This window comes from Phytophthora cinnamomi (assembly GCF_018691715.1).
Source record: "Phytophthora cinnamomi strain GKB4 chromosome Unknown Contig94, whole genome shotgun sequence".
NCBI lineage: Eukaryota > Oomycota > Peronosporomycetes > Peronosporales > Peronosporaceae > Phytophthora > Phytophthora cinnamomi.
The window spans coordinates 44,293-68,828 of record NW_027151027.1 but is presented as its reverse complement, the minus strand read 5'-3'; the positions used below and the strand labels follow the sequence as shown (position 1 = coordinate 68,828).

General features: G+C 54.8%; 4 protein-coding genes across 4 annotated transcripts; all 4 read left to right on the top strand.

Annotated features, from left to right (window-relative positions):
- Window positions 1–3,094: 3,094 nt before the first annotated feature.
- IUM83_18821 (putative secreted RxLR effector protein) lies at window positions 3,095–4,504 on the top strand (the record flags this gene model as incomplete). The annotated part of the gene is made up of 2 exons (XM_067943839.1): window positions 3,095–3,589; window positions 3,746–4,504. 2 exons carry the CDS (start codon window positions 3,095–3,097, stop codon window positions 4,502–4,504), a joined length of 1,254 nt encoding a protein of 417 aa, XP_067783906.1.
- A 10,020-nt stretch (window positions 4,505–14,524) lies between these two features.
- IUM83_18820 (uncharacterized protein) lies at window positions 14,525–14,938 on the top strand (the record flags this gene model as incomplete). Its single annotated transcript, XM_067943838.1, has 2 exons — window positions 14,525–14,671; window positions 14,753–14,938. 2 exons carry the CDS (start codon window positions 14,525–14,527, stop codon window positions 14,936–14,938), a joined length of 333 nt encoding a protein of 110 aa, XP_067783907.1.
- A 1,973-nt stretch (window positions 14,939–16,911) lies between these two features.
- Window positions 16,912–17,793, top strand: IUM83_18819 (Gag-pol fusion protein; the record flags this gene model as incomplete). Its single annotated transcript, XM_067943837.1, has 1 exon — window positions 16,912–17,793. One exon carries the CDS (start codon window positions 16,912–16,914, stop codon window positions 17,791–17,793), a length of 882 nt encoding a protein of 293 aa, XP_067783939.1.
- Window positions 17,794–18,728: 935 nt separating this feature from the next.
- On the top strand, window positions 18,729–20,984 carry IUM83_18818 (Gag-pol fusion protein; the record flags this gene model as incomplete). The annotated part of the gene is made up of 2 exons (XM_067943836.1): window positions 18,729–18,909; window positions 20,212–20,984. 2 exons carry the CDS (start codon window positions 18,729–18,731, stop codon window positions 20,982–20,984), a joined length of 954 nt encoding a protein of 317 aa, XP_067783938.1.
- Window positions 20,985–24,536: the final 3,552 nt, after the last annotated feature.

Below are 24,536 nucleotides of genomic sequence, written 5' to 3'. Positions count from 1 at the left end.
GTGGCAGCCCACTCGTCAGTATGCGTTGAGGCCAGTATTCAGGTAGTTACTGTGTTATACGGTGCTCCAGGCGATCCGTTTCAGCGGGGTTTGATGTATAAAAATGGTAAAAATATCATAAAAATGGAAATAAAAATATTTTTTCGATATTTTTATTTTGAAAAAATCCTTCCATATTTTTTTTGCCATCCCTGCTCAAAGTGGTTGCTGATGATTACTTTGACACAAGTGGTTGCTCTCGTCTTTTGAAGGTTGCTGGTGCCAGAAACTGTTTTCTTTTAAAACAGGTGTACTGGCGATTCGGACTGATGTACAGTGCGACCCCCCGTTTTCGCGGAGGGTGGGCCATAAAAGAAACGAGAGGGTAATAAACTATGCCATGGACATTAAAATGATTTGCTATTTGATACTGTATTTCACTTAATCCGGGCCTTATAAAAGAAGCCTGTGCGGCACCAGCAGTTGCGAATAGTTCATCGGAGATCTTTTAAAGCCCTCAGAGCAACACTTCATTGCGGAGAAGAGATCCACCGTCTTATACCATGTTGGCGCTAAGACAAAGTTCGTGTTTCTGAGTTAGTGTCAGCGTAGTGTACCAGGAGGGGCGACGCAACATTTGTACGACACAGAAATGTTTAATGAGAGCAGGGGTATGAAAAGGTCTACCACCCGAGTTTAAGTCAATCTCGGAGAACGTGTCATCCCTCCCTTGAAACCTCTGAAAACGGAGATGTGCACGCCACTTGCGCAATCCAGTCCTATCCCAAAAGCTATCATCCAAGTGCCTCCGAATGTGCGGAGTATTATTTCTAACAGTTTATTAGAGGTCAGCAGCCGCGAAAACGGGGTAGTAGAAACACACGTTCATTCCAGTGAAATCAAAGAAAGGGTGGACGACATCATTAAATAAATGAGGCGCGCTAGCGCCTCCGACCATCTAAGGCGAGCGGTTATGAGGTCGCGTAGCCGCAGCAAACCCGCGCGGGGATCCCCGCGAAGCAGGGCCGTGCGGTATTTGCGGAGGCAGGCCCATCGCCGAGCATTCCAGCGAGCCGTGCACTGTACTGGGCTAAACGTACCATCTATATATCGCGAGCGAAGCGAACAGCGGGGGGCGCCGAAGCGGCGCCCAGCCAAGCGTAGCGCGGCTGGTCCACTTACGAAGGCCGGATAGCCGCAGGCATCCCCACCAGAGCAAGCCTCAAGCCTGGTGTGTGGGTTCCGGTGGCATAAATCTCCACTTACGAAGCACGTCATCCCTCCCAGTCACTACATGTATAGGTCAGCCAAGTCAAAAGAATTTGTAGGATTTGTTGTGTGATCCTACAGCATCTTTGTGTGTTTTTACGGTTCTGTCCCTTGTTCCCGTTTCAAAGCTCATTTCTCTTCCTAACGCATAAACTCCATGGCCCCATATGTAACCAAAAGATTACCGTAATAATCGGGCCCAGTGCGACACAGTTTCCCAGTCATAATCAAGTGAAGCAAAAAACCTCGTAAGGTTTTTCAAAGAGTTCGCTCGGATGACGTCCGTCCCGCACGGTTGGTTGCGGTACCGGAGACCACGAGATATTTGTCCGATCGTAAAAACATAAATTACAACGTAAAAAGTATGGTAAAAACTGTCATTCAGCGCGCGGGAGCACTGCATTGTCGCCACTAATTCGTTACTGGCCACCATTCAGTTACGCCCCCACCATAAGAACAGCGTTAAGGCGAAGGTGAGTTCACCCGCGAAACCTCCACGCGCTGGCGAAAGCAGCGTCTGCGATCATCCTGTGAGCCAGTGTTTGCTAGTCATGGGCGCGCGGTTTGAGCCGCGGCTGTTAGGTGAGCGCACTCACCGCGCTGTACTTGCGGCGGTTTCGAGACCGCAACAAGCTGTCCATTCGCCGCATCACCCACCGCGGCGTCAAGCAGCGCGAGGAGCTACAGGTACTGTGCCAGCGTGTGCTCGATTTTATTTACAGTACGTTCGCGTGCGCCATGCGCTACGCGTTTTCAGTGTCGTGTCCATCACGGCTGGTGACGATAAGTACAACTATGTATACAATATGGACCAAACGTCGATTTACATCGACAGCACGATCTCTTTCGGGGCGAACGTCATGTTGACGTTGTCCTGTGTAAGTCTCTAACCTCAAACGCAATGTCAGCGAAGTAAGCTGCCCCGTTAGTCGTGTTCACACGTCCAAGCCGAGCTCGAGCGTCATCCTGCCCACCGCTCGGACAAGGTAGTGCTCACGGTGCAGGCGAACGCGTATTGCACGTCATGGAGGAGTGGATCCAAGAGGTTCGTGATTTTATTTCATCGGTGCCTTACCCATCAGTGCTTCTACTCGACAGCTTGAAGGTCCACAAAATGGTTTCAACGCGAGCATCGCTCGCAGCCTGCTGTACGGAACCTGAGTTCATCCCTCCTGGCATCACAGGCCTTTCCCAGCCGATAATGCGTGTGTTCAAGCACTTTACTAATCCCACGCAGCGACGCAGTACAGCGTGGGAATTTCAGTCTCGAGTCAAGGCTGGGCTCATTCCAGTCGGCCCACGCTCAGACACCGGTGCATTTGTCAAAGTGCAAGTTTTAGCATAAAGTTATAGTTGTACCTTTGAAAATCTATGGTATTCGACTTTTTACACGTCGGACAAAAATTGTGGGTCGGACAAATATCTTGTGGTCTCCGGTACCTCCCTCGCGCCATCGCAGTCACAAAAGAAAATGAAGAAGAGGCCGAAGAACAATAATAAGACGAAACTGACGGTGCGGTCTCTCGGAAGTCATGCTCGATACTCGTTTTTTTACATTTTGCTGATGATGCTCGTATACAGGGGGCTGAGGCCTCTAAAACCACTGCCAGAGATGACCATCACTGACGAAGAGGAAGATAACGATCAATAGACGTTAAACGCAAGTTTTTTTCAAGTCTTTTTTCTTAATATTTTTTTAGGAGGGGAGGGGTTGTCACCCATACGTCTGCTGGTGTCGCACTCAAACCGTTTGTCGCACTGGACCCGATTATTACGGTCCCAAAATCTCGCTCTGTTCTCATTCGTGAATTCGCTCGGCAGCCTGTCTCCGAGTACGGCAGCAGCCATGCGTGTGTATTCCTTCGCTATACTGCTACTTACCACCACTTTCCTTGCAGCAGCTATTGCCGCACCGGGATCTTCGGACACGAAGGCACCCCCGCCGTCGATTGTCCGCTCTCTCATCACCAACGGCGATGGTCCGCGTTCGAGAGTGCTAAGAGGTGCCGAGCTGCTGGAGGATGAAGAACGAGCAATGAAACTCCCCGGCAACTCCAGGTTTGTCAAGTGGCTGAACTCCACCCCAAAAGAGGCCAAGCTCTCCTCAGCAGACAAACTTCAGGTCAAGAAGTGGGTGCGCAACAAGGATTCTATGGAGGACGTCTTTATGAAGGGATTGGGGCTCAACGCTGGGATGGACAAGGCCCTGGAAAACCCAAAGTTGAAAATCTACGCCGCCTACATCGACCGTTTCAATAAGGAGAACCCCACCAACAAGGTGAACATGATTGACATGTTCACCAAGACCTATGGAGATGATGTTGTCGCCAGGGCGGTTGAGGTGGGGGCGCACTCCGCAAGTACAAATAAAATGGCGTCGCGACTGCGGATGGAGCTAATAGACGATACTTGGGAGTTAAATGGAGAAACCGCCGCCGATGTTTTCAAGCTGCTGAAGCTTGACGAGGCAGGACACGACCTCTTTGTGACACCGTAGTTGAATACGTGGTACTCTTATACGATCAAGACGTATGGACAAAACGCAGAGAAGGAAATGGTCTCTGTGTTGGCAGCAAAATACGGATACGACGGCTTGTCAAGGATCTTCGCTGCGGCGAACCCTCGCGTCGTGCGAATGCGCTTCATTGCCTTGAATTTGGAAACTGCCATGGGTAAAGGATGGCTGCGCGAGGGCCTACCTCCCGCCGAGATCTTTAAGCTGTTGAAGCTAGATGCTGGAGCGAACAAGCTTCTGACCAACTCGAACGTGAAAACACTGCAAAGCTATGTGGACATGTTCAACTCTAAAAATCCGGAGCAGTACACGACGATGATGGGGGTATTCACTCAGTTCTATGGTGCCAAAACTATGTGGAACACGATTGAGGCGGCGAAGAAGGCGCCCGAAACGAAAGCGCTTGCAACAAAATGGCAACCTGCATTGAATCGACAGATCCTGTTGGACGAGGGCCTTACCCCTGGCGACGTTTTTAAACGTTTGAATCTTGATGGCGGAATGGACAAGCTTTTGACCAGCCCTTACGTGACAACGCTGCGTGAGTACATGGATCTTTTCAATTTGAAGCATCCTGACCGGCAGACGACGTTGATGGGGATCTTCACTGAATTCTATGGTGTCAAAGCGATGGCGAGCATGCTGGAGTCGGCGAAGAAGGTGCCGAGCACGGAAGCAATTGCGACACAATGGCAAGTAGAGTTGAGAAGGCAGATGTTCCGGGCTCGTAAGATTCAGTGATTTCGGTAATATAGTTTCGAGGTCTTGGTCCGTAACGTTGGAGATGACAGTCTTGCCAGCCAGGGTTTCTGTTATACTGGGAATACCCGAAGAATGAGAGGGGGACCAGTCCCAACGGATTAATTGCGTGCGCGTAACTCGCCTTGGCGCAACCTTCGCGCCACATGAGCATGAATGATCAACTTCTATAGATAGTGTATCGATAGATAATACTACTACATGGTCGACAATAGATAACTCCTGTTGTCACAGCAATAACAACAAAAAGAAAAACTGTACCGTGCCAGCAGCAATCCTTTACCGCACTGGTGTTCCCAGCCAAATCGCAGACGACCTAGTTACGAAGTACAGACCACCGGCTATAGTGGCGCCGGTTATAAGAGAAAATCACCGAGATGATGAATCGCATGCTGAAGCGAATGAAGATATCGACGAAGTGGGGGACGAGAAATGCAGCAGGTTGGCCTCAATGACGAGAAATGTTGTTCTTCTTGATCGAAATAGTATCTCGATCGCTAGGTCGACCATGTCACGGCAATCTGTATCAATATTTGCAGCTGCACTTCACAACACAGGTGTTCCTAGCCAAGTCGCAGCCGACCTAGGAAGGCGTGCCGCCATAAGTAAGCTACCGTCCATATCCACGGCATTGATCCGCTATTCTTTCGTCTCTTAATATTTCATTTACTTAACTTCATTAGTTTGCTAACAACAAAAAAGTTAGGAAAATCACAGCATTTTCGGGTTGAGCAGGATTCTTTTCCCTGCAGCAGGAATCCTGCAGTATGACACTGCCTGTTGATCTTCTTCTTGGCGTCATTGCCGTTCTGTAGCGGTGGTTGTTGTTGACCACGGCCAGGAGCGGGCGGATGCTGACCGCCTTGGACGCGGGCAGTACCTGGAGTCGAACAAGGGTTTGTTCGTCAGATGGCGTCAAGCTAAGGATGGAGGTGATGGGTGATGCTGTCGTGTCCAGTGACAGTTGATCCACCCTCTCAGTAAAATAAAATAATTATTTTCCAGAGCTCTGGTCTTGTTCCCCCAGACGCCGTCCCGCTCCGCACGGACTTCATTAAATGAAAGTAACACACAATATATTGTAACAGGTGTATTGATCGGCGAGACCCACGTTGTAGTGGGTCTAACTTGACTCACTACTTTAGCTTACACGTTGCGCAACGTGTATGAGGAAGCGTAAGTACTTAGTAATTACTTAGGTTAATTATATTTGAATACACAAATATAAGTTAAGTAAGATAGGATTCCAAGTGAAATAGATTAGGTAAAATGAGAACTGTATTGTTTGTAAATTGATCTTCCTCTAAAGTCTGCTAAAAACTGTTTTATCATCTATGAAAGGGGTTGGCAGCGGCTGGCTCTCAGAGCTCCGCTAATATGCATGTCTCTGATTGGTAGAAATATGCTGCTTTCTACCAATAGGATCTTTGGGTATGTGTGGACCACTCATTGTGGTGGTCCACTTCAATGTATCCATTGGTGTGTCTTACACCAAGGTGAGGAAGTATCCAAAACTTTTAACAGATAACCTATCTGTTAAATCCACAAGTGGCTTGCAGCCACTTGTACGTGTAACCCCGTTACACCATCCCCCCTTAAGGTTAGACGCGCGGGGTCTCCGCACGTCAATCTTCGGAATTGACCATTCGTCAATTCTCCGCGTTTGGAGAAGAAATCCGCGCTCATTCAATGATGAGCGCGCCTCCGAATAAGACCTCGAAGTCGGTGGGGAGTCATCTCTCCATCGACGACTACTTCGAACGCCAGAAGGCGAAGTATGGCGACGTCGTCGATTTCGACGACGACGAGGAAGATATGGAGGGCGAGGAAGACTCGCCCTCAAAGCGCAAAGACTCAGTGTCGAGCGAATCGCTCGACCCTCATGGCAAGAACATTCGCCCGCGTGAAGGGGACGAATCGGACGCTTCGAGTTCGAAGCGTCCGCGAACTGAGAGCGATACCCCACTCGCTTCCGCTGGGGCTCTCAGTACTCCGCGCGCTGCAGCTGCAGCGCGTGATTCCAAAGCTCAAGGTTCTCCGCGCGCTGCAGGCGCAGCGCGCGATCCATGGACGCCGTCCGCGTCCGAGATCGCGGACCGGTATGGGAACTCGGTACCTCCGAATGAGGTGCCGCTGTACGTATGCAGCGCCATCAAAGATGACGCTGTGGCTGCCGAGCTGCACTTTGATGCGGAAACGCATCGAAGGCGCGATTACTACATCGGACTCTTTCATGAGCTCCGATGGTTTCAAAGCAAGAAGACATCTTCTCGCAGCAAAGTGCCCGAATGGCAGGCACTTTGTCAAAGTTGGAACGCCTTTGTTGAAAACTTCAACAAGAGGCCGAGTGCTTACCGTGATCGGATTAAGCAAGCGCGTGATCCCTTCGAGACGTACTCGAAGTGTGGAAAGCTGGAGCAACTTCATGTTGCTGCTGAGGAGACAAATGTACCGTGTGCTGTGCCCGAGGGCTTTCAGTGCACGAAGTGCTTCCCAGGCGCGGTCCGCTTGAGCGACCGCGACCTGAACGGGTACACGTCGTTCCGTGTGCCCGAGAGTCTCAAAGAGCTCCGTGCTAAGTTTTTAGCACGTGAGGGTTCGGGCGCTAGCGATGATCTCAGCGCTCGTGTTACTTCCGCTGCGCCAGCGCGTACTGCTCCTCGTACGCCCTCACCATTTCCGGAACGTCCTCCAGCAAGACGTTCCGCGGCTCCCATGTATCTCGATGGGGAGGAAATCCTCTCCAACGAATACGAAAACGAGCCCCTTGAGGGTTCGTTTTCGGGATACTATGGTCAACAATCCACTCAACAATCCAGCGGGTTGAGCCGCGGGCGTCACGGATCGGCGGTGGCGGGGGTGGGAACACGCCCCGGGTATGATCAGCCCCGGGCTGATCAGTATGCGCCTCTCCACGACCGGGTGACCGTCGTGGAGCGTCTGCAGGGCGCTGAGTTCGCCGCCCTGAAACAGGAGCTGGCGAACCAGAAGGCCCAAGTCGCGGCGGTCTCGCAGACCGCCTCGAATATCCAGGTCGAGTTGGGGACCCAGATGAAGGGGTTGCTCCAGCGCGTCCGCGCGCTGGAGGAGAGGTTGCTCGTCGCCGAGGCCAAGTCCTCCGCTTCTGCCTCGGCTCCTGCCGAGGCTTCGGGTCAGCCGAGCTAGATGGCTCGTGCTGCCGGTATGGCTTCAGCCGTCCGACGTAAAAGGTCGGATGGAGGCGCATGCTAGACGGTATGTCTAGCGTGTATGCGTTGCCGTGCCGTGCCAACACAGTGAACGGCCCGATGAAGCGCGGAGCAAGCAAGCTTGCTCCGAAATCCGAAACTGCATGTCTAGGCAGGTTTTGTGTAGCTAACAAAACTAATGAACCAACTTTAAATTCATTTGTGTTGCCTCTGCCCACATTGTCTGCGTTCAGCTTCTGTTGATCAACAGAAGCTGCTATTGCATCTTGGACAAACCGAATTACAGCTTGTCTTTTGGTGATGAAACTGGTTGCATCCGAGCTGAAGTCATTCAGCTCGCTCTCCGCTAGAGGCCCGGCCCCTGCGTGGTTCTTTGCGGTGTCTGCGCCCTGCGCAGACCCGTGGTCGTTGGCCTTGTTGTTGGGGGAGTCTGCGCCCTGCGCAGACTCATGTGGTTTGTCCATTGTTACAGCTGACACTGTGCAAGTATCGGCGGTTTTCTGCGGCTGCTGTATTGCAATCGTAGATCCTCCCCCACTTAAAGTGGAAGCCATCACTCCGAGTAAACTCGGTAGACGTGGATGCCGCATGGCATTCACGTAGAACGGTGTATGCCCGGTCGAGGCATGCACTGAGTTGTTGATGGCAAACTCTGCCATCGATAAGCACTCGCTCCAGTATTGGAACGAGTGAGCGTAGCTCTTCAACATATCGACGAGCACGCGATTCACGCGCTCGGTTTGACCGTCCGTCTGCGGATGATCCGCAGTCGACATGGAAAGCTGGCTCCCAAGAAGTGTAAACACTTCTTGCCACAGATGCGCTGTGAAGCGCGGGTCTCTGTCCGACACGATGTCGGACGGCATGCCATGGTGTTTGAACACCATGTCGACGAGCAGACGGGCCGTCTGCTTCGCGGTCACCTCTGCTGGCACCGCAGCAAGATGTACCATCTTGCTGAAGCGGTCTGCAAAGACCACAACACCGGTGTTCCCTCCGCTGTCCGGGGGAAGACCAAAGATGAAGTCCAAAGACATGGACTTCCAACACTCCGACGGAGTCGGTAGTGATTGCAGTGGAGCCTGCGCGAATGGCGCAGGCTTTACGCGTTGGCATACCTCGCAAGCACGGATGTACTTGCGCACCCACTTATACTGGTGATGCCAGTAGAAGTCGCGCGTGAGAAGGACGTATGTCTTCTCACGTCCGAGCTGTCCCGCAGTCGGGGCATCATGGTATTCGTACATGATCCTGAGTCGCAGGTCATGGTCATTCGGCACGACAACGCGATCCGCGTTGTCGTCGACTGCATTGTAAAGCAGTAGTCCGTCGTGCACACGAAAGCGGTGTGCACGCGCACGAAGGTGCTTGGGCAGCTTCTGACGGGACTTGTCAGACGGCGCTGTGCCATAGGCCAGCAAGAGCTTCGCGTCCGCGTCGTGCGCGTACGCGGCCTTCACATCATCCAACAGAGACGATGTGGTTTTGCTTGATCGCATGGCGTCAATAGCATTGACGTCAGCAGCTTCTGCGTAGTCCGGCCGACGTGATAACGCGTCGGCCACTACATTCAATCTTCCGGGTTTGTATTCGACCCGGAAGTTATACTCCGCAAAGAATGAGAGCCATCTCGCCATTCTTTGTGATATGTGTGGCGACTTCACTGCGGTGCGCAGTGATGCATGGTCGGTGTAGACCTCGAACGGTCTACTTCGGAGTAAATACACCCGGAATTTCGCGAGTGCGTATTTTATTGCAAGGAGTTCCTTGTCATACATCGGATAATTGCGCTCAGCTGGCTTCAGCTGACGCGATTGGTAGTAGACGACACGATCACGGCCCTCGTGATCGTGCTGCATTAACGCGCATCCGATCGCGAAATCGGATGCGTCACACACTACGTGAAATGGGCGATCTTGGTCAGCCACTACCTAGATCGGCGCCTCAGTCAAGCCCTGCTTGACTGCATCGAATGCCATTTGGCAATCGGTTGTTCAATTCCACACAGCTTCTTTCTTAAGAAGTTGTGACAGCGGGCGGATTTTGCCCGCATAATCCTCCACGTACTTGCACAAGTACGTGGCCAAGCCAAGGAACTGCCTCAGTTCCTTGACACTTGAAGGCGTTGGCCATTCATTGATCACTCTGACCTTTTCCGGGTCAGGGCGAACGCCATTCTTCCCTACGAGACACCCGAGGACGGGTATCTCGCTCGCCCCGAAGATACACTTCTTCAGGTTCGCGTAGAGCTTATGCTTTCGCATAAGCTCAAGTAGCTTCCGGAGATGCACCCTGTGCATCTCTACGTCGGTCTTCCCGTCCACAGCCCGGCTGTGGATGAACACATCGTCGAAGTAGCTCGGTGCGAAGTCGCGCACCGAGCCCAACAAGTGCGTCACGCACCTGTTGAAGGTCGCAGGGGCGTTCTTAAGCCCCTGCGGCATTACCAGCCATTCCCAGAGCATGCCGCTTGGCGTGCTCACTGCCGTGAGAGGGATATCGCTCTCACGCATTAGGATTTGATAGAATCCATCTCGCAAGTCGAGAGCACTGTAAACGGTGCTCCCGGCTATCGAATCGATGATAACATCTTTTCGCGGTATCGGCGTCTGCGCCGGTACCGTTGCATCGTTCAGCTTGTTATACGCATGAACGATGCGCCATCCGCCCTGTGGCTTTTTGACACAGAACGTCGGAGCACTGTGCGGGGACTTTGATTCCCGCACTTGTCCTGCTTTACGACGACTTTCAAAGAAGTCGTCGATCGCTTTTACTTGCTCTCGCGGCAGTGGCCACTGCCGCGTGACACAGTACTTCGTGCCCGGCACGAGATCAATCTCGTGCTGAATACCCTTATCCTGCGGAAGCTCAGCAGGAATTTCTTCCGGGAGTACGACTTTGTACTCCCTCAACAGTTCGTAATCGGGACTCGACTTTAACGAGTCCCAACCTTGTTCCTCGAAGCGCTCTCGCTTCGTCTTCGCACTGAGAGTGTCTTCACTCTCAGTGGTACTTCCCATGAAGAGTTGCCTCAGCTATTCGCTCTCGCTTTCCGTTCTTTCGCTGCTCGAAAGAACGCAGACTTGCTCGATGCGTCCATCGTGCAAGTCGCGCGTGAAGCGCTTCCAGCTCATGACTGGAAGCGAAGTCAACTCCGACGCCGTCGTCGGAGGATTAGCGAGTTCCATTTCACGATACTGGAATCCAGTATCGGTGCGCGTCAAGACGCTTAGCGTCTCGACGTCCGGCGTCACCGCCTCAGTCTGCTCAGCAGACTGCTCTCGTGGCGTCGCGGTCCCGGACCGAGACTTGCGCAGCGTTCTCCACTTGCGCCGTCTTATCGTTGTGCGGAGCCCGGCTCCGCACAGTTGTTCGTCTGGTCCAGGCCCAGCCGTGGACAGTTGTTCGCCGGCGGACCCTGTCCGCGGGCGCGCGATATCAAGCCCAGCTTGATCGCATGGCGCTTCGTCGTGCAGCCCGGCAGCACGACAGCATGCAAATTGCGTCAGTGCGGTACGTTTGCAACCGTCCGCACTGTTTGCAGCGTCAACTCCCGGAGTTGACACGCCTTCGTCACCTCGACGCCATTTATTGGCGGAGCCCCTCATGACCGAGGGTGCGTCGTCGACCTGACCTCTTTGGGTCAGGGACTGTCCCTTACACGCTTGAACGTGGGTGTTGGTTCCCGGAACCAACACATCTTTTTCTTCCGACGTCGGCAGCATTGCCGACGTGGGTCTCACTTGTGCGCGCCCTCGCGCACTCCTTGGGCACTCCGGGACAGCAGCATTAAGCGCTGTCTCGACTGGTGAGCCGCGCGCATCTGTTGGTGCTTGCGCTGCGGTAACAGGGCCATCGCTCTCTGTTCCGCTGTCGCGACCGAAGCGCACGAGCGTGCGCTCCTTCCAGTCTATCACCGGATCATGCCGTGCAAGCCATTACCACGTCGAACTTATCGTCCAGGTCCAGGACGAAGAAGTGTTCGACAAACACTCGTTGTTTGTACGAGAAGCGCACGTTCACGACGCGCTTCTCGGTCTTTACGATGGCACCTGTCGCCAGTCGTACCTCCAGAAGACTTCGAGGTGTATCTACCTCCTCGAAGTCAAGTCTCGGCAGGCTTCGTAGTCGAGCAAAGTTGTTCGACGCGCCTGAATCTACCAAGGCTCGAAGAGAGTCACTCGCTCTCTTCGAGTAAACCTTCAAGATGACTAGGTTTGGCCTGTCATCTTGTTTCTTGCAGTGAGAGCTGGTCTCACTGGGGGCTGCAGTTCTCAGTGTCGCGTGCCCGATGTCGGCACGCGCGACTGCGTTACCAGTAGGGCGCCCCGCGCCTACTGGATGTTCGCGTTTTTTGTTGGTCCGCGGCGATGCCTAGCATCGCCACGGCGGCCACCTCCAGGGGGCATGGGAGCTGTGCACTCCCGTACAAAGTGACCGATCCTTCCGCAACGGAAGCATCGTACGTTGCCTCCCTGCTGCTGGTAACCAGCAGTTGTTGCGTTCGAGAGGTCCATTGGCTCCGGACCTCCCGTCCTCGCTACCGGGCGCGGTTGCGGCCTCGTTACATTTACATGGAGTTTAGCCTGCCGCAGGCTAAACTCTTCTTGCATGGCAAGGGTGATTGCAGCTTCGAGAGTACTTGGGTACTCTCGGAAGAGATAGGTCTTCACGGGCCCATCTCTAAGTCCTTTCATGAACGTGACGACCTTGGTCGCCTCGTCAATCGGGTTAGTCACGATATTTGATACCAAATATCGTGCGCGCTGCGCGTAAGCATGGACGTCATGCTTACCCTGCTGAAGGTCGAGGAACTCCGCCCTCGACCGGAACTCGTTTTGCGGGGGCTCAAACGCTTGTTTGAGCTCCTCCTTGAATACTTCGTACGTGCTGAAGCACGTAGGATCGGAGAGTCGGCGTCCATACGCCCAACTCCTTGCGCGTCCGCCAAGGCGGGACATGGCGAACGCGACCTTCGACAGCGGGTCGACGATGCGTCGAGCCGCTATGGCTGTGTCGAGCTCGACAAGCCATCGGAGGGGAGGTTCGCGCTCTCTTCCCACGTAGTTGCTTACGCTCAACTTTAATGGTTGAGCACGCGGTGTCGTCCCTGACGACGCCGTCACTGAGGAAGCAGCGTCACGCTGCTCCTTCATGATGAACCCCAGAGCAACACCATGTTGCTCCGTCGGCGATAGCGTACGCAGCATCGTAGCTATCGCCGCTTATCCAATGACTGTTGACAGTCGTTGGAGAGCTTCCCACTCTGGGTCAGACAGGTGGGGGCAGTCAGCGCGTGCAACATGCGTTGCAGGCGTGTTGGAGCTCTCCATGGGCACCTCCGTGCTCATGGAGTTCTCGGCTCCGCGTTCGTACGCCTCGTACGAACGTCAAGCAGTCGGTCGTTGGACGGACTGCAAAGTGCTACCAGGTGTAGTGGGTCTAACTTGACTCACTACTTTAGCTTACACGTTGCGCAACGTGTATGAGGAAGCGTAAGTACTTAGTAATCACTTAGGTTAATTATATTTGAATACACAAATATAAGTTAAGTAAGATAGGATTCCAAGTGACTTAGATTAGGTAAAATGAGAACTGTATTGTTTGTAAATTGACCTTCCTCTAAAATCTGCTAAAAACTGTTTATCATCTATGAAAGGGGTTGGCAGCGGCTGGCTGTCAGAGCCCCGCTAATATGCATGTCTTTGATTGGTAGAAATATGCTGCTTTCTACCAATAGGATATTTGGGTATGTGTGGACCACTCACTGTGGTGGTCCACTTCAATGTATCCATTGGTGTGTCTTACACCAAGGTGAGGAAGTATCCAAAACTTTTAACAGATAACCTATCTGTTAAATCCACAAGTGGCTTGCAGCCACTTGTACGTGTAACCCCGTTACACACGTGAACCGGACCATGGTGACGGACGGCGACGCGAAGTTGGTGGTCGAGCAGCACGGCACGATCTTGATGAGCAGCACGATGGCGGTCCAGTTGATGGCGACAGCACCGGTAGAAGCCCGGTGAGTGGGCAAAATGATGGACAGTAGCATGAAGGACGGCGCTGTATCCAGCGGCGACGTTGAAGTCGACGTTGAAGAACCGGTGAGGCGCAAGCAAAGAACGGGACAGTTTTGGATTCGCGGACTCGGACGCAAGTCGAGACCGCCAGGCGACGAGACAGTAGCGGATTTGCGGGATCGGGCACATGCCGAGATCGTTAGAGGACGAGACTTGCGTCGTCAGACGCAAGGAGCGAACGTGCCGAGGAGCACGAACTGGACGACGGACGGCAGCACGTAGTGCTGGACGGACGTGGGACGAGTAAGACGGACGTGAGACAAGTGGCTGCATCGGATCGACGAGCAAAGCGGACGAACGGGTCGCAGGCGGTGTGAGACGTGAAGAGGGGTAACGGTGGACACTGGGTCCAGGAGTGCCCTGGAAGCGTCGAGCGCGGGATCTGTGGACGGTCGGTCGTGCTGTTCGCACGAGCTGGTGTGGTTGTTGAGACGGAACGGTGAATAGTGCTGGCTTGGGTAACTAGTTTCTATTCAAGAGGTTTGGTTTTCATTAACTAAATCCCATAATAAAATTGGAGCGAACACTTCGGTGGACGTTCCGGCATGGGGAGATTCGGTGATCTCTGACGGCCAGCACGGTGTTGAAACTTCGAGGTTCACGCGAGAACACGCAGTGTGAGCTTACGATCTGCCCAGCGGCCCGGGCAAGATAACTGAGCCCGCTTCATGGTGGTCATACAGGGGCGAAACGTGAACGAAACGAGCAATTTGGGGAGTGTTGCAGCGGCCATGACTACTTTGACCCCCACGCGAGCCAAGACGATGTCCAAGCCCGGCAAGATGAGACGTATGACGAGACGCAAGTCCAAGGATTTGCTGGAACGAAGTGACGATGATGAAGATGAAGCCGGTGATGACGAGTGCGACGGCGCCAACGTACAAGGTCCGCCCTAAGCGAAGGCGAAGACGAAGTCCAAGCAGCAAGACGAGGAACCGGTGGTAACTGGATCTGAGCAGTCGCGCGAAGAGTACGTGACGACTGGTGATCCAGACAGGGACTCGACGGAACAGGCGCCTTCGAGCGGAATGACGGACGCGCACGGCGACTCAGGCGACGGCGGTAGCGCTCCCGCAACAGCAGTGGAGGTAGCGACCATTGCGACGGCGGTGCAGCAGCTGACGATGTGCGTAGCTGGTCTGTAGGCGCAAGTCCAAGCGAGTGTACGTGCCGAAGGACGTGACGACCCCCCAGGCGCACGTGTCGATGAGCGCGAGGTCAGCACTGCGGACGAGCAGCGTGAGATGACGATGAGAAGCGATGAACGGCGTGGAGGGACTCGGTCGGCGGCGACGAGCAGTGTCGACGACGACACCAGTGACGACGACGACGACGGCTACATCGACGAATGCGACGGCTGAGGCACCGACGGGTTCAACGAGATGCACGGTGACTGACGAACCTACGCGAACGGTACCGACGTTGTCACCCGACGTGACGGCTGTAACGACGGCTGTGCAGCAACTCACCACGATGATGGCACGAATGCAGCCTCAGAGAACGACTGGTGATGGCCAAGAACGACAACGAGCTGCGCGTGGAGCTCGACGACGTGGCCAGAGAACGAGGAGGTCGCCAGAACCACCGAGCGACGGCAGTCCATCCGAGTCCGACAGCAGTGACAGCGACGATGGCTCCGGGGACGACGGCCACGGTGATGATGACGGCGACGATGACCCGAGCGATGATTCTGATGGCGGGACCGGTGGACGATGCCGACGTGACGGAAGACGCGAACGAGGTAGACGACGAGCGCGGCAGCCAAGGCGAACGAGTGTCAAAGATTTGGAACTGCCTACCTACACTCCATCACCGAAGCTCTCGGTATAGACGTGGATAGATTGGGTTGATCTAGCTCTCAAGGATGCAGAGGAGTCAGGGCGTGGTCGGTGATCCGATAAGGCTCTCTGCTACATTCTGGGGAACAAGCTGATGGAGGATGCTGCACGATGGTGGGTAAACATGAACCGCAGACTACCTAAACGCAAACGTACATGGCACAACCTCAAGAAAGCGTTATTACGACGTTATGGTGAGAAAAAGGACAAGTCTGCTGGTGAATGGCGGGTTAACATGAGGCCGATGATGCCCGGCGAAACCTATACCGACTTCGCGGCTGGTTTGCGTGACGTGGTGGGACGTAACAACGTCAAGGAGCGAGTTCTTTTGGCGCAATTCTACCGCTGTGTCGACAAGACCACGAGAAAGTTAGTGCGACAGGAACCACGACCCGAGAAATTAGAGGAGGCTGTAGACAAGGCCACCGAGATCGATGACCCGGTCGAAATGTCGCGCAGGGAAAGGTGAACATGGAACATGGGCTTGCCATGGGCGACGGCGCCAAGGCCTCACCTTATTCCAATGATGGGGACGACTGGCCAGACGATACCAGGCATTGGCGGCATGGGCTTGCCGACCGCGGTACTGAACAATGGGGGTGCAAGTGAGGGATCCACCGTGCGGGCAGACATGGAGCACGTGGCGCTCTTCACGAACCCACAGGGCGTCTACAATAACGCTACTGGTACATGGGATCCGCCTCCAGGTCATGTCTGGAATGCTAAATATTGGTACGAACCGCGCAGATCAGAGCGGAAGAGGTCCACGCCGGCAGCGACGACGAGCAGCCGAGCGACGGGCAAGAAGGCGGTCAAGACGAAGCCGAAACGCGAGCAAGTTGAGTCAAGTAGCGACGAATCAGACGCTAAACCGCAGAAAAAGAAGTTGAAGGCGGTTGTGAAGCAGGCGCAATGGGACAAGCGTCAAGTGGAGATACAGGCGACGGGAGAGAAGCGTCCGAGCAATCGGACGAGCAGCAACAGCACGCTGACTGGCGCGTGTTTCCAATGCGGCCAAGCTGGCCACTGGGTGACGCAGTGTCCGGACGCACCAAAGTGCTTCGCATGCAATCAACCTGGCCACTTTGCACGTGCGTGCACCGATCCAAATGCGCGAGGTTGAAACGACGCTTACCTACAAACACGCGGGCGGCAGAGTCAACCACCGGTGGAAAACGAGAAGAGGGCGTTGTAGCGGGGATATGGCGCCCAGAACGAGAAGGAACCCCCGGCTGGTGGAGCGGACGATGGCGGATGACGGCGGAAAGACGAGAAGGCAGATGATGAGCACGGTCGCGACCGTCGCGAGAAAGAAGAGCAGCGAGCATTCGGCAGCTGTTCGGCTCGCGGGTGGAAGCAATGGCGAGAATGATGATGAGACGAGTGGGGGCAACTCCGCTGCGAATGATGAGACGACGCTCGGGGGCAATCTCGGCGTGAATGACGAGACGACGGACGGGGGCAACCTCGGCGTGAACGATGAGATGATGGCGGTGTGCGCTAGAGGTCTCCGCGAGCGCTCGGCAGTACCGCAGATGACTGGTCTGGTTTGCGTGGCGACGCGCGAGAAGGGCAAGTCGAGTGACGGCATGGCGAAGGTCGTGCAATGGATGGACGAGGACGCGGGAACGCGCGACGAAGGACGAGCGGCCAGGTATGTGGCTACGGTGAGACCTGCGATGGCGGCGGCACGGTATGTGCGCGCCGACCACCGACAAGAACGACGAGATGATGATGCAGTCGGGCGACGACGTGAGGACGGACGTCTGACTGGAGAAGGCGGCGACCGACTCCGCACTGGAGAAGGCACAGCATCACAGTCGGTGAGGACGACAAGCCCAGTTACGGCGAGTACGACGGCGACTGGTCCAAGTGAACGAGCGACGGTTAATGCGTGTGCGGCCTCGACGGCGCGGACACCACGACTATCGACTGCACGGACGGCAGCAGCGAGCATGACAGTGGCGGCCACCGAGACGAAGGCGGCACTGGAGCTGGACGTCACGACGGACGCGACGAACAACGCGACCGACGGTATGGCAGAATGGCCAGCACCAAGCACGACGGCGACGGTCACGGTGATCGAGAAGGAAGCGCAGCACGGGTCGACGGAGGCGCCAAGCGATGAGACCATAGCGTCGACGACGAGTACGGCGACATAGACGAAGACGGCGGCGAAAGCGTGCACGGCGACGAGCACGACCTCGGCGACCGGCGTGACGGTAGCGGGAGCGAACTCACCGGAAACGGCGACGACGGTGGAGTTGACGCACATGCCCACGACGAGTACGGAAAGCAACGTGACGAGCAAACTAGACACCGTGATGGGCGTCGAAACCAACGAGCTGAGCGACGTGAAGCAAGCACGCGTGGCACGGGGAAAGATCGCACTCGCGTAAAGCAAGAACGAGTCAAGGTGTTGATGGCTAGACAGCGTGGACGTGAGCGTGAGGTTGAGTCTGAAGTTCGTCGACGACGCGATGAACGACGTACCGAGCGACGACGTTTAGGAGCTGAAGCACTTGAACAGCTCCGTGAGCGCAAGTTGCAGCGCAAGCAACTCGAAGACGATGGACGTGCACCTGAAAGTGGACAACGAGCCCGTGTTAGCCTAGTACAGCACAGAGATGATGAAACCGCACGACGATCGGTGCGTGATGAGTCTGTGGAGTACGTTGAAGCTGACGATGGATTACCCACCGCTATCATGGAGGTGGCTGGCGAACGAAGACAGGTAAAGCTTGACAGTGGCGCACGGTTCACGGTGGCGGGCACCGACTGGATGCAGTTTGGCGATCGAGTAGATCGGCCATCACCTGTGCACTATGTTGAAGGAATTGGAGGGTTTCTTTTAGACGTCGTAGGCGTTTGGAAGTTCAGCATGGGCAATTTATTTGGTGAAGATATCTACATTGAAGCCTGCATTGTGTCGGGTTGCACCGACAAGTTTCTAATCGGTGTCGACTTTATGCGTGACCACGGTGCTACCATAGACTTCAAGAGGAACGCGGTCCGCTACACTACTTTGGGACGCATCGTGGTCATCCCATTTCGAACGAACGGCGCCACGGGAGGTGCACGAGTAGCGACTGTACGGATGGTGCGACGGACGGAGCTCGACGGAGGTGCAGTGACACCGGTCGAAGTGTCGGTGGTGGCAAACGACGGGGAGATCGGTATCTTCCTGCCGACGAAGTACACGGGAGCGGTCATCATGGCTGCGACGGTCACGAAGGTGAAGAATGGTCGGGCCTTGGTCCCGGTGGTGAACGCGAAAAGTGAGCGGACGTGACTGCCAGCCAGGCGGGAGCTCGGTGAATGGATTCCGGTGGATGGCGATGTGGAGTTGTTGCACATGAGCGTCGAGTTGAAGCGTGAACGCATTCACGAATGGTTGGACGAACTCGGTGGTGCTGACGAGCCACTTGAGGACGAGCAGGACGTGCAGATCGGCGTCGAGGACGATGAAAGCAGGCGGTTGGTAGTGAAACTGCTGCGTGTGTATAGGCAACTGACGGCGGCGAAGGGTGATTGCCCACCTGCCACGGTACTTAGCACAGAGCACCACATCGACACGGGCGGTGCAGCGCCCATTATGCTGAAGCGTAGGCGGCAGGCACAGTCGGAAGACGCGGTGATTGAAACAAATGTACGAAAAATGTTGGCAGCCGGAGTGATTGAGGAAGGCGATGGTGCATATTGTCGTTTACACTCGAGGAGGAATTGAGCGGCACGTGTTGGGATTGGCTTGCGTGTTGGAGAGACTCTCAGCGGCAGGGCTCATGTTGAAGCTCAAGAAATGTATGTTTGCAGCTAGACGCATGAAGTATCTAGGGCACGAGTTGAGTACAGACGGCGTGAGGCCATTGGATCGGTTAGTCGTGGTGGTACGCGATTTTCCTCAGCCGCGGCATGCAGTTGAAGTGAAACGTTTTGTGCACCTTGCTGGTTATTACAGACGCTTTATAGCAGGCTTTGGCGGCATAATGGCGTCAATGACAAGCTTTTGAGGAAAGGAGTGGATTGGGAATGGACGAGTTCTTAGCAACATGCATTCGATCGCGTGAAAAGGGCTCTGATCAGTAAACCCCTTTTGAGTTATCCTGATTTTACTCTGCCGTTTCGACTGGCGACTGATGCAAGTAAGCAAGGACTCGGTGCGTGTTTAATGCAGGACCATGGTCATGGGTGGCAACCCGTGGCATATGCAAGTAAGGTCACTAGCACTACTGAGGCGAACTATGGAATCACGGAACTGGAATGTTTGGCAGTTGTTTGGTCTATTAAACTATTTAGGTCCTACCTCTACGGTCGGCATTTCACGATTTTGACTGATCATTCGGCGTTGAAGTGGCTGATGACCAGCTCGAATCTCACAGGTAAGCTCCATCGATGGGCCTTGACCTTACAAGAGTTCGATTTCGATGTGGAGTATCGTCCTGGTAGTACTAATGTAGTGGCGGATGCGCTCTCGCGAGCACCCGCAACGGCTACGGTAATGGCGGCGGTCGGGCGAAGACGGAGATCACGTCGGCGAGCGGCTGCACGTGTCACTAATGCGACGGCGAATGGGACGGCAGCGGTAACGACGACTGGATCAGGACGAGACACGGAGCTGCAGGACGGTGGTGGCTCGAATGGCGAACTGAGTGCAGCTGGACCAGGCGGGATTCAGCCAGCCGAGCAGCAAGCAGTGACAGATGATGAGGCGCAACCAGCGCAGGACTTGATGAGGACGACGGCGGGAGCGGCGGCCCAGCAACCTCTGGCAGCTGCAAGTCTCTCAACGGGCGATGATGAGCAGATGACGACGAAGAACGGCACGGACGACGATGTCGAGTATGACATGAGTGAGCGCGATATGCGCGCCGTACATGAGGACCGCGTGGACGGCAGGAACGAGCGCCTCATGGTAGACGGTGACGGTGCACGGCATGAGCAGGAAGCAGAAGTACCTACGTCGGTAGTGGGCACGGAGGCGATGACGGCAACGCTCCAGACGCGCACCAGAAAGCATCGGGCACGACGGAGTGGAAGATCGGTGAGCAGGACGCAACCTCTCACGCGAGCGGCGAACAAGAGCGCTGAGGCAGAACAGCAACGCGTGCTGGAGATGACTGCGACGCGCGAGACCACGAGCGAGAGCGCGACGGACAAGCAGTACGCCACAAACGAGTTAGCCAGCACGGAGGACAGCACGGCCACGATGGCCATGAGTCCTCGAAAGGAGCATTCGGCGACGATGGCGACTTGCGCCAACGCCACACTGGCGACTGGAAGCAGCCAGCGACAGCTGGGACGACGAGTTGATGGTGGTGAGGCAGCGAACGATCAACGACGACGCGGTGTGTAGTGGGTCTAACTTGACTCACTACTTTAGCTTACACGTTGCGCAACGTGTATGAGGAAGCGTAAGTACTTAGTAATTACTTAGGTTAATTATATTTGAATACACAAATATAAGTTAAGTAACAAAAGGATTCCAAGTGACTTAGATTAGGTAAAATGAGAACTGTATTGTTTGTAAATTGATCTTCCTCTAAAATCTGCTAAAAACTGTTTATCATCTATGAAAGGGTTGGCAGCGGCTGGCTGTCAGAGCCCCGCTAATATGCATGTCTCTGATTGGTAGAAAGATGCTGCTTTCTACCAATAGGATCTTTTGGGTATGTGTGGACCACTCACTGTGGTGGTCCACTTCAATGTATCCATCGGTGTGTCTTACACCAATGTGAGGAAGTATCCAAAACGTTTAACAGATAACCTATCTGTTAAATTCACAAGTGGCTTGCAGCCACTTGTACGTGTAACCCCGTTACACCATCCCCCCCTTAAGGTTAGACGCGCGGGGTCCCCGCACGTCAATCTTTGGAATTGACCATTCGTCAATTCTCCGCGTTTGGAGAAGAAATCCGCGCTCATTCAACGATGAGCGCGCCTCAGAAGAAGTCCGCAAAGTCGATGGGGAGTCATCTCTCCATCGACGACTACTTCGAACGCCAGAAGGCGAAGTATGGCGACGTCGTCGAAATCGACGACGACGATGAAGATATGGAGGGCGAGGAGGACTCGCCCTCAAAGCGTAAAGACTCAGTGTCGAGCGAATCGCTCGACCCTCACGCCAAGAACGTTCGCCCGCGTGAAGGGGACGAATCGGACGCTTCGAGCTCGAAGCGTTTGCGTACTGAGAGTGATACCCCACTCGCTTCGGCTGGGGCTCTCAGTACTCCGCGCGCTGCTGCTGCAGCGCGTGATGTTAAAGCTCAAGGATCTCCGCGCGCTGCGCCTGCAGCGCGTGATCCATGGATGCCGTCCGCGTCCGAGATCGCGGACCGGTTTGGGAACTCGGTACCTCCGAATGAGGTGCCGCTGTACGTATGCAGCGCCATCAAAGATGACGCTGTGGCTGCCGAGCTGCACTTTGATGCGGAAACGCATCAAAGGCGCGATTACTACATCGGACTCTTTCATGAGCTCCGATGGTTTCAAAGCAAGAAGACCTCTTCTCGCAGCAAAGTGCCCGAATGGCAGGCACTTTGTCAAAGCTGGAACGCCTTTGTTGAGAACTTCAACAAGAGGCCGAGTGCTTACCGTGATCGGATTAAGCAAGCGCGTGATCGCTTCGAGACGTACTCGAAGCGTGGAAAACTGGAGCAACTTCATGTTGCTGCTGAGGAGGCGAATGTGCCGTGCGCTGTGCCCGAGGGTTTTCAGTGCACGAAGTGCTTCCCAGGCGCGGTCCGCTTGAGCGACCGCGACCTGAACGGGTACACGTCGTTCCGTGTGCCCGAGAGTCTCAAAGAGCTCCGTGCTAAGTTCTTAGCACGTGAGGGTTCGGGCGCTAGCGATGATCGCAGCGCTCGCTCTACTTCCGCTGTGCCAGTGCGTACTGTTCCTCGTACGCCCTCACCGTTTCCGGAACGTCCTCCAGCAAGACGTTCCGCGGCTCCCATGTATCTTGATGGGGAGGAAATCCTCTCCAACGAATACGAAAACGAGCCCCTTGAGGGTTCGTTTTCGGGATACTATGGTCAACAATCCGCTCAACAATCCAGCGGGTTGAGCCGCGGGCGTCACGGATCAGCGGTGGCGGGGGTGGGAACACGCCCCGGGTATGATCAGCCCCGGGCTGATCAGTATGCGCCTCTCCACGACCGGGTGGCCGTCGTGGAGCGTCTTCAGGGCGCTGAGTTCGCCGCCCTGAAGCAGGAGCTGGCGAACCAGAAGGCCCAAGTCGCGGCGGTCTCGCAGACCGCCTCGAATATCCAAGTCGAGTTGGGGACCCAGATGAAGGGGTTGCTCCAGCGCGTCCGCGCGCTGGAGGAGAGGCTGCTCGTTGCCGAGGCCAAGTCCTCCGCTTCTGCCTCGGCTCCTGCCGAGGCTTCGGGTCAGCCGAGCTAGATGGCTCGTGCTGCCGGTATGGTTTCAGCCGTCCGACGTAAAAGGTCGGATGGAGGCGCATGCTAGACGGTATGTCTAGTGTGTATGCGTTGCCGTGCCGTGCCAACACAGTGAACGGCCCGATGAAGCGCGGAGCAAGCTTGCTTGCTCCGAAATCCGAAACTGCATGTCTAGGCAGGTTTTGTGTAGCTAACAAAACTAATGAACCAACTTTAAATTCATTTGTGTTGCCTCTGCCCACATTGTCTGCGTTCAGCTTCTGTTGATCAACAGAAGCTGCTATTGTGTCTTGGACAAACCGAATCACGGCTTGTCTTTTGGTGATGAAACTGATTGCATCCGAGCTGAAGTCATTCAGCTCGCCCTCCGCTAGAGGCCCGGCCTCTGCGTGGTTCTTTGCGGTGTCTGCGCCCTGCGCAGACCCGTGGTCGTTAGCCTTGTTGTTGGGGGAGTCTGCGCCCTGCGCAGACTCATGTGGTTTGTCCATTGTTGCAGCTGACACTGTGCAAGTGTCAGCGGTTTTCTGCGGCTGCTGTATTGCAGTCGTAGATCCTCCCCCACTTAAAGTGGGAGCCATCACTCCGAGTAAACTCGGTAGACGTGGATGCCGCATGGCATTCACGTAGAACGGTGTATGCCCGGTCGAGGCATGCACTGAGTTATTGATGGCAAACTCTGCCATCGATAAGCACTCGCTCCAGTATTGGAACGAGTGAGCGTAGCTCTTCAACATATCGACGAGCACGCGATTCACGCGCTCGGTTTGACCGTCCGTCTGCGGATGATCCGCAGTCGACATGGAAAGCTGGCTCCCAAGAAGTGTAAACACTTCTTGCCACAGATGCGCTGTGAAGCGCGGGTCTCTGTCCGACACGATGTCGGACGGCATGCCATGGTGTTTGAACACCATGTCGACGAACAGACGGGCTGTCTGCTTCGCGGTCACTTCTGCTGGCACCGCAGCAAGATGTACCATCTTGCTGAAACGGTCTACAAAGACCACAACACCGGTATTCCCTCCGCTATCCGGGGGAAGACCAAAGATGAAGTCCAAAGACATGGACTTCCAACACTCCGACGGAGTCGGTAGTGATTGCAGTGGAGCCTGCGCGAATGGCGCAGGCTTTACGCGTTGGCATACCTCGCAAGCACGGATGTACTTGCGCACCCACTTATACTGGTGGTGCCAGTAGAAGTCGCGCGTGAGAAGGACGTAAGTCTTCTCACGTCCGAGATGTCCCGCAGTCGGGGCATCATGATACTCGTACATGATCCTGAGTCGCAGGTCATGGTCATTTGGCACGACAACGCGATCCGCGTTGTCGTCGACTGCGTTGTAGAGTAGCAGTCCGTCGTGCACACGAAAGCGGTGTGCACGTGCTCGAAGGTGCTTGGGCAGCTTCTGACGGGACTTGTCAGAAGGCGCTGTGCCATAGGCCAGCAAGAGCTTCGCGTCCGCGTCGTGCGCGTACGCGGCCTTCACATCATCCAACAGAGATGATGT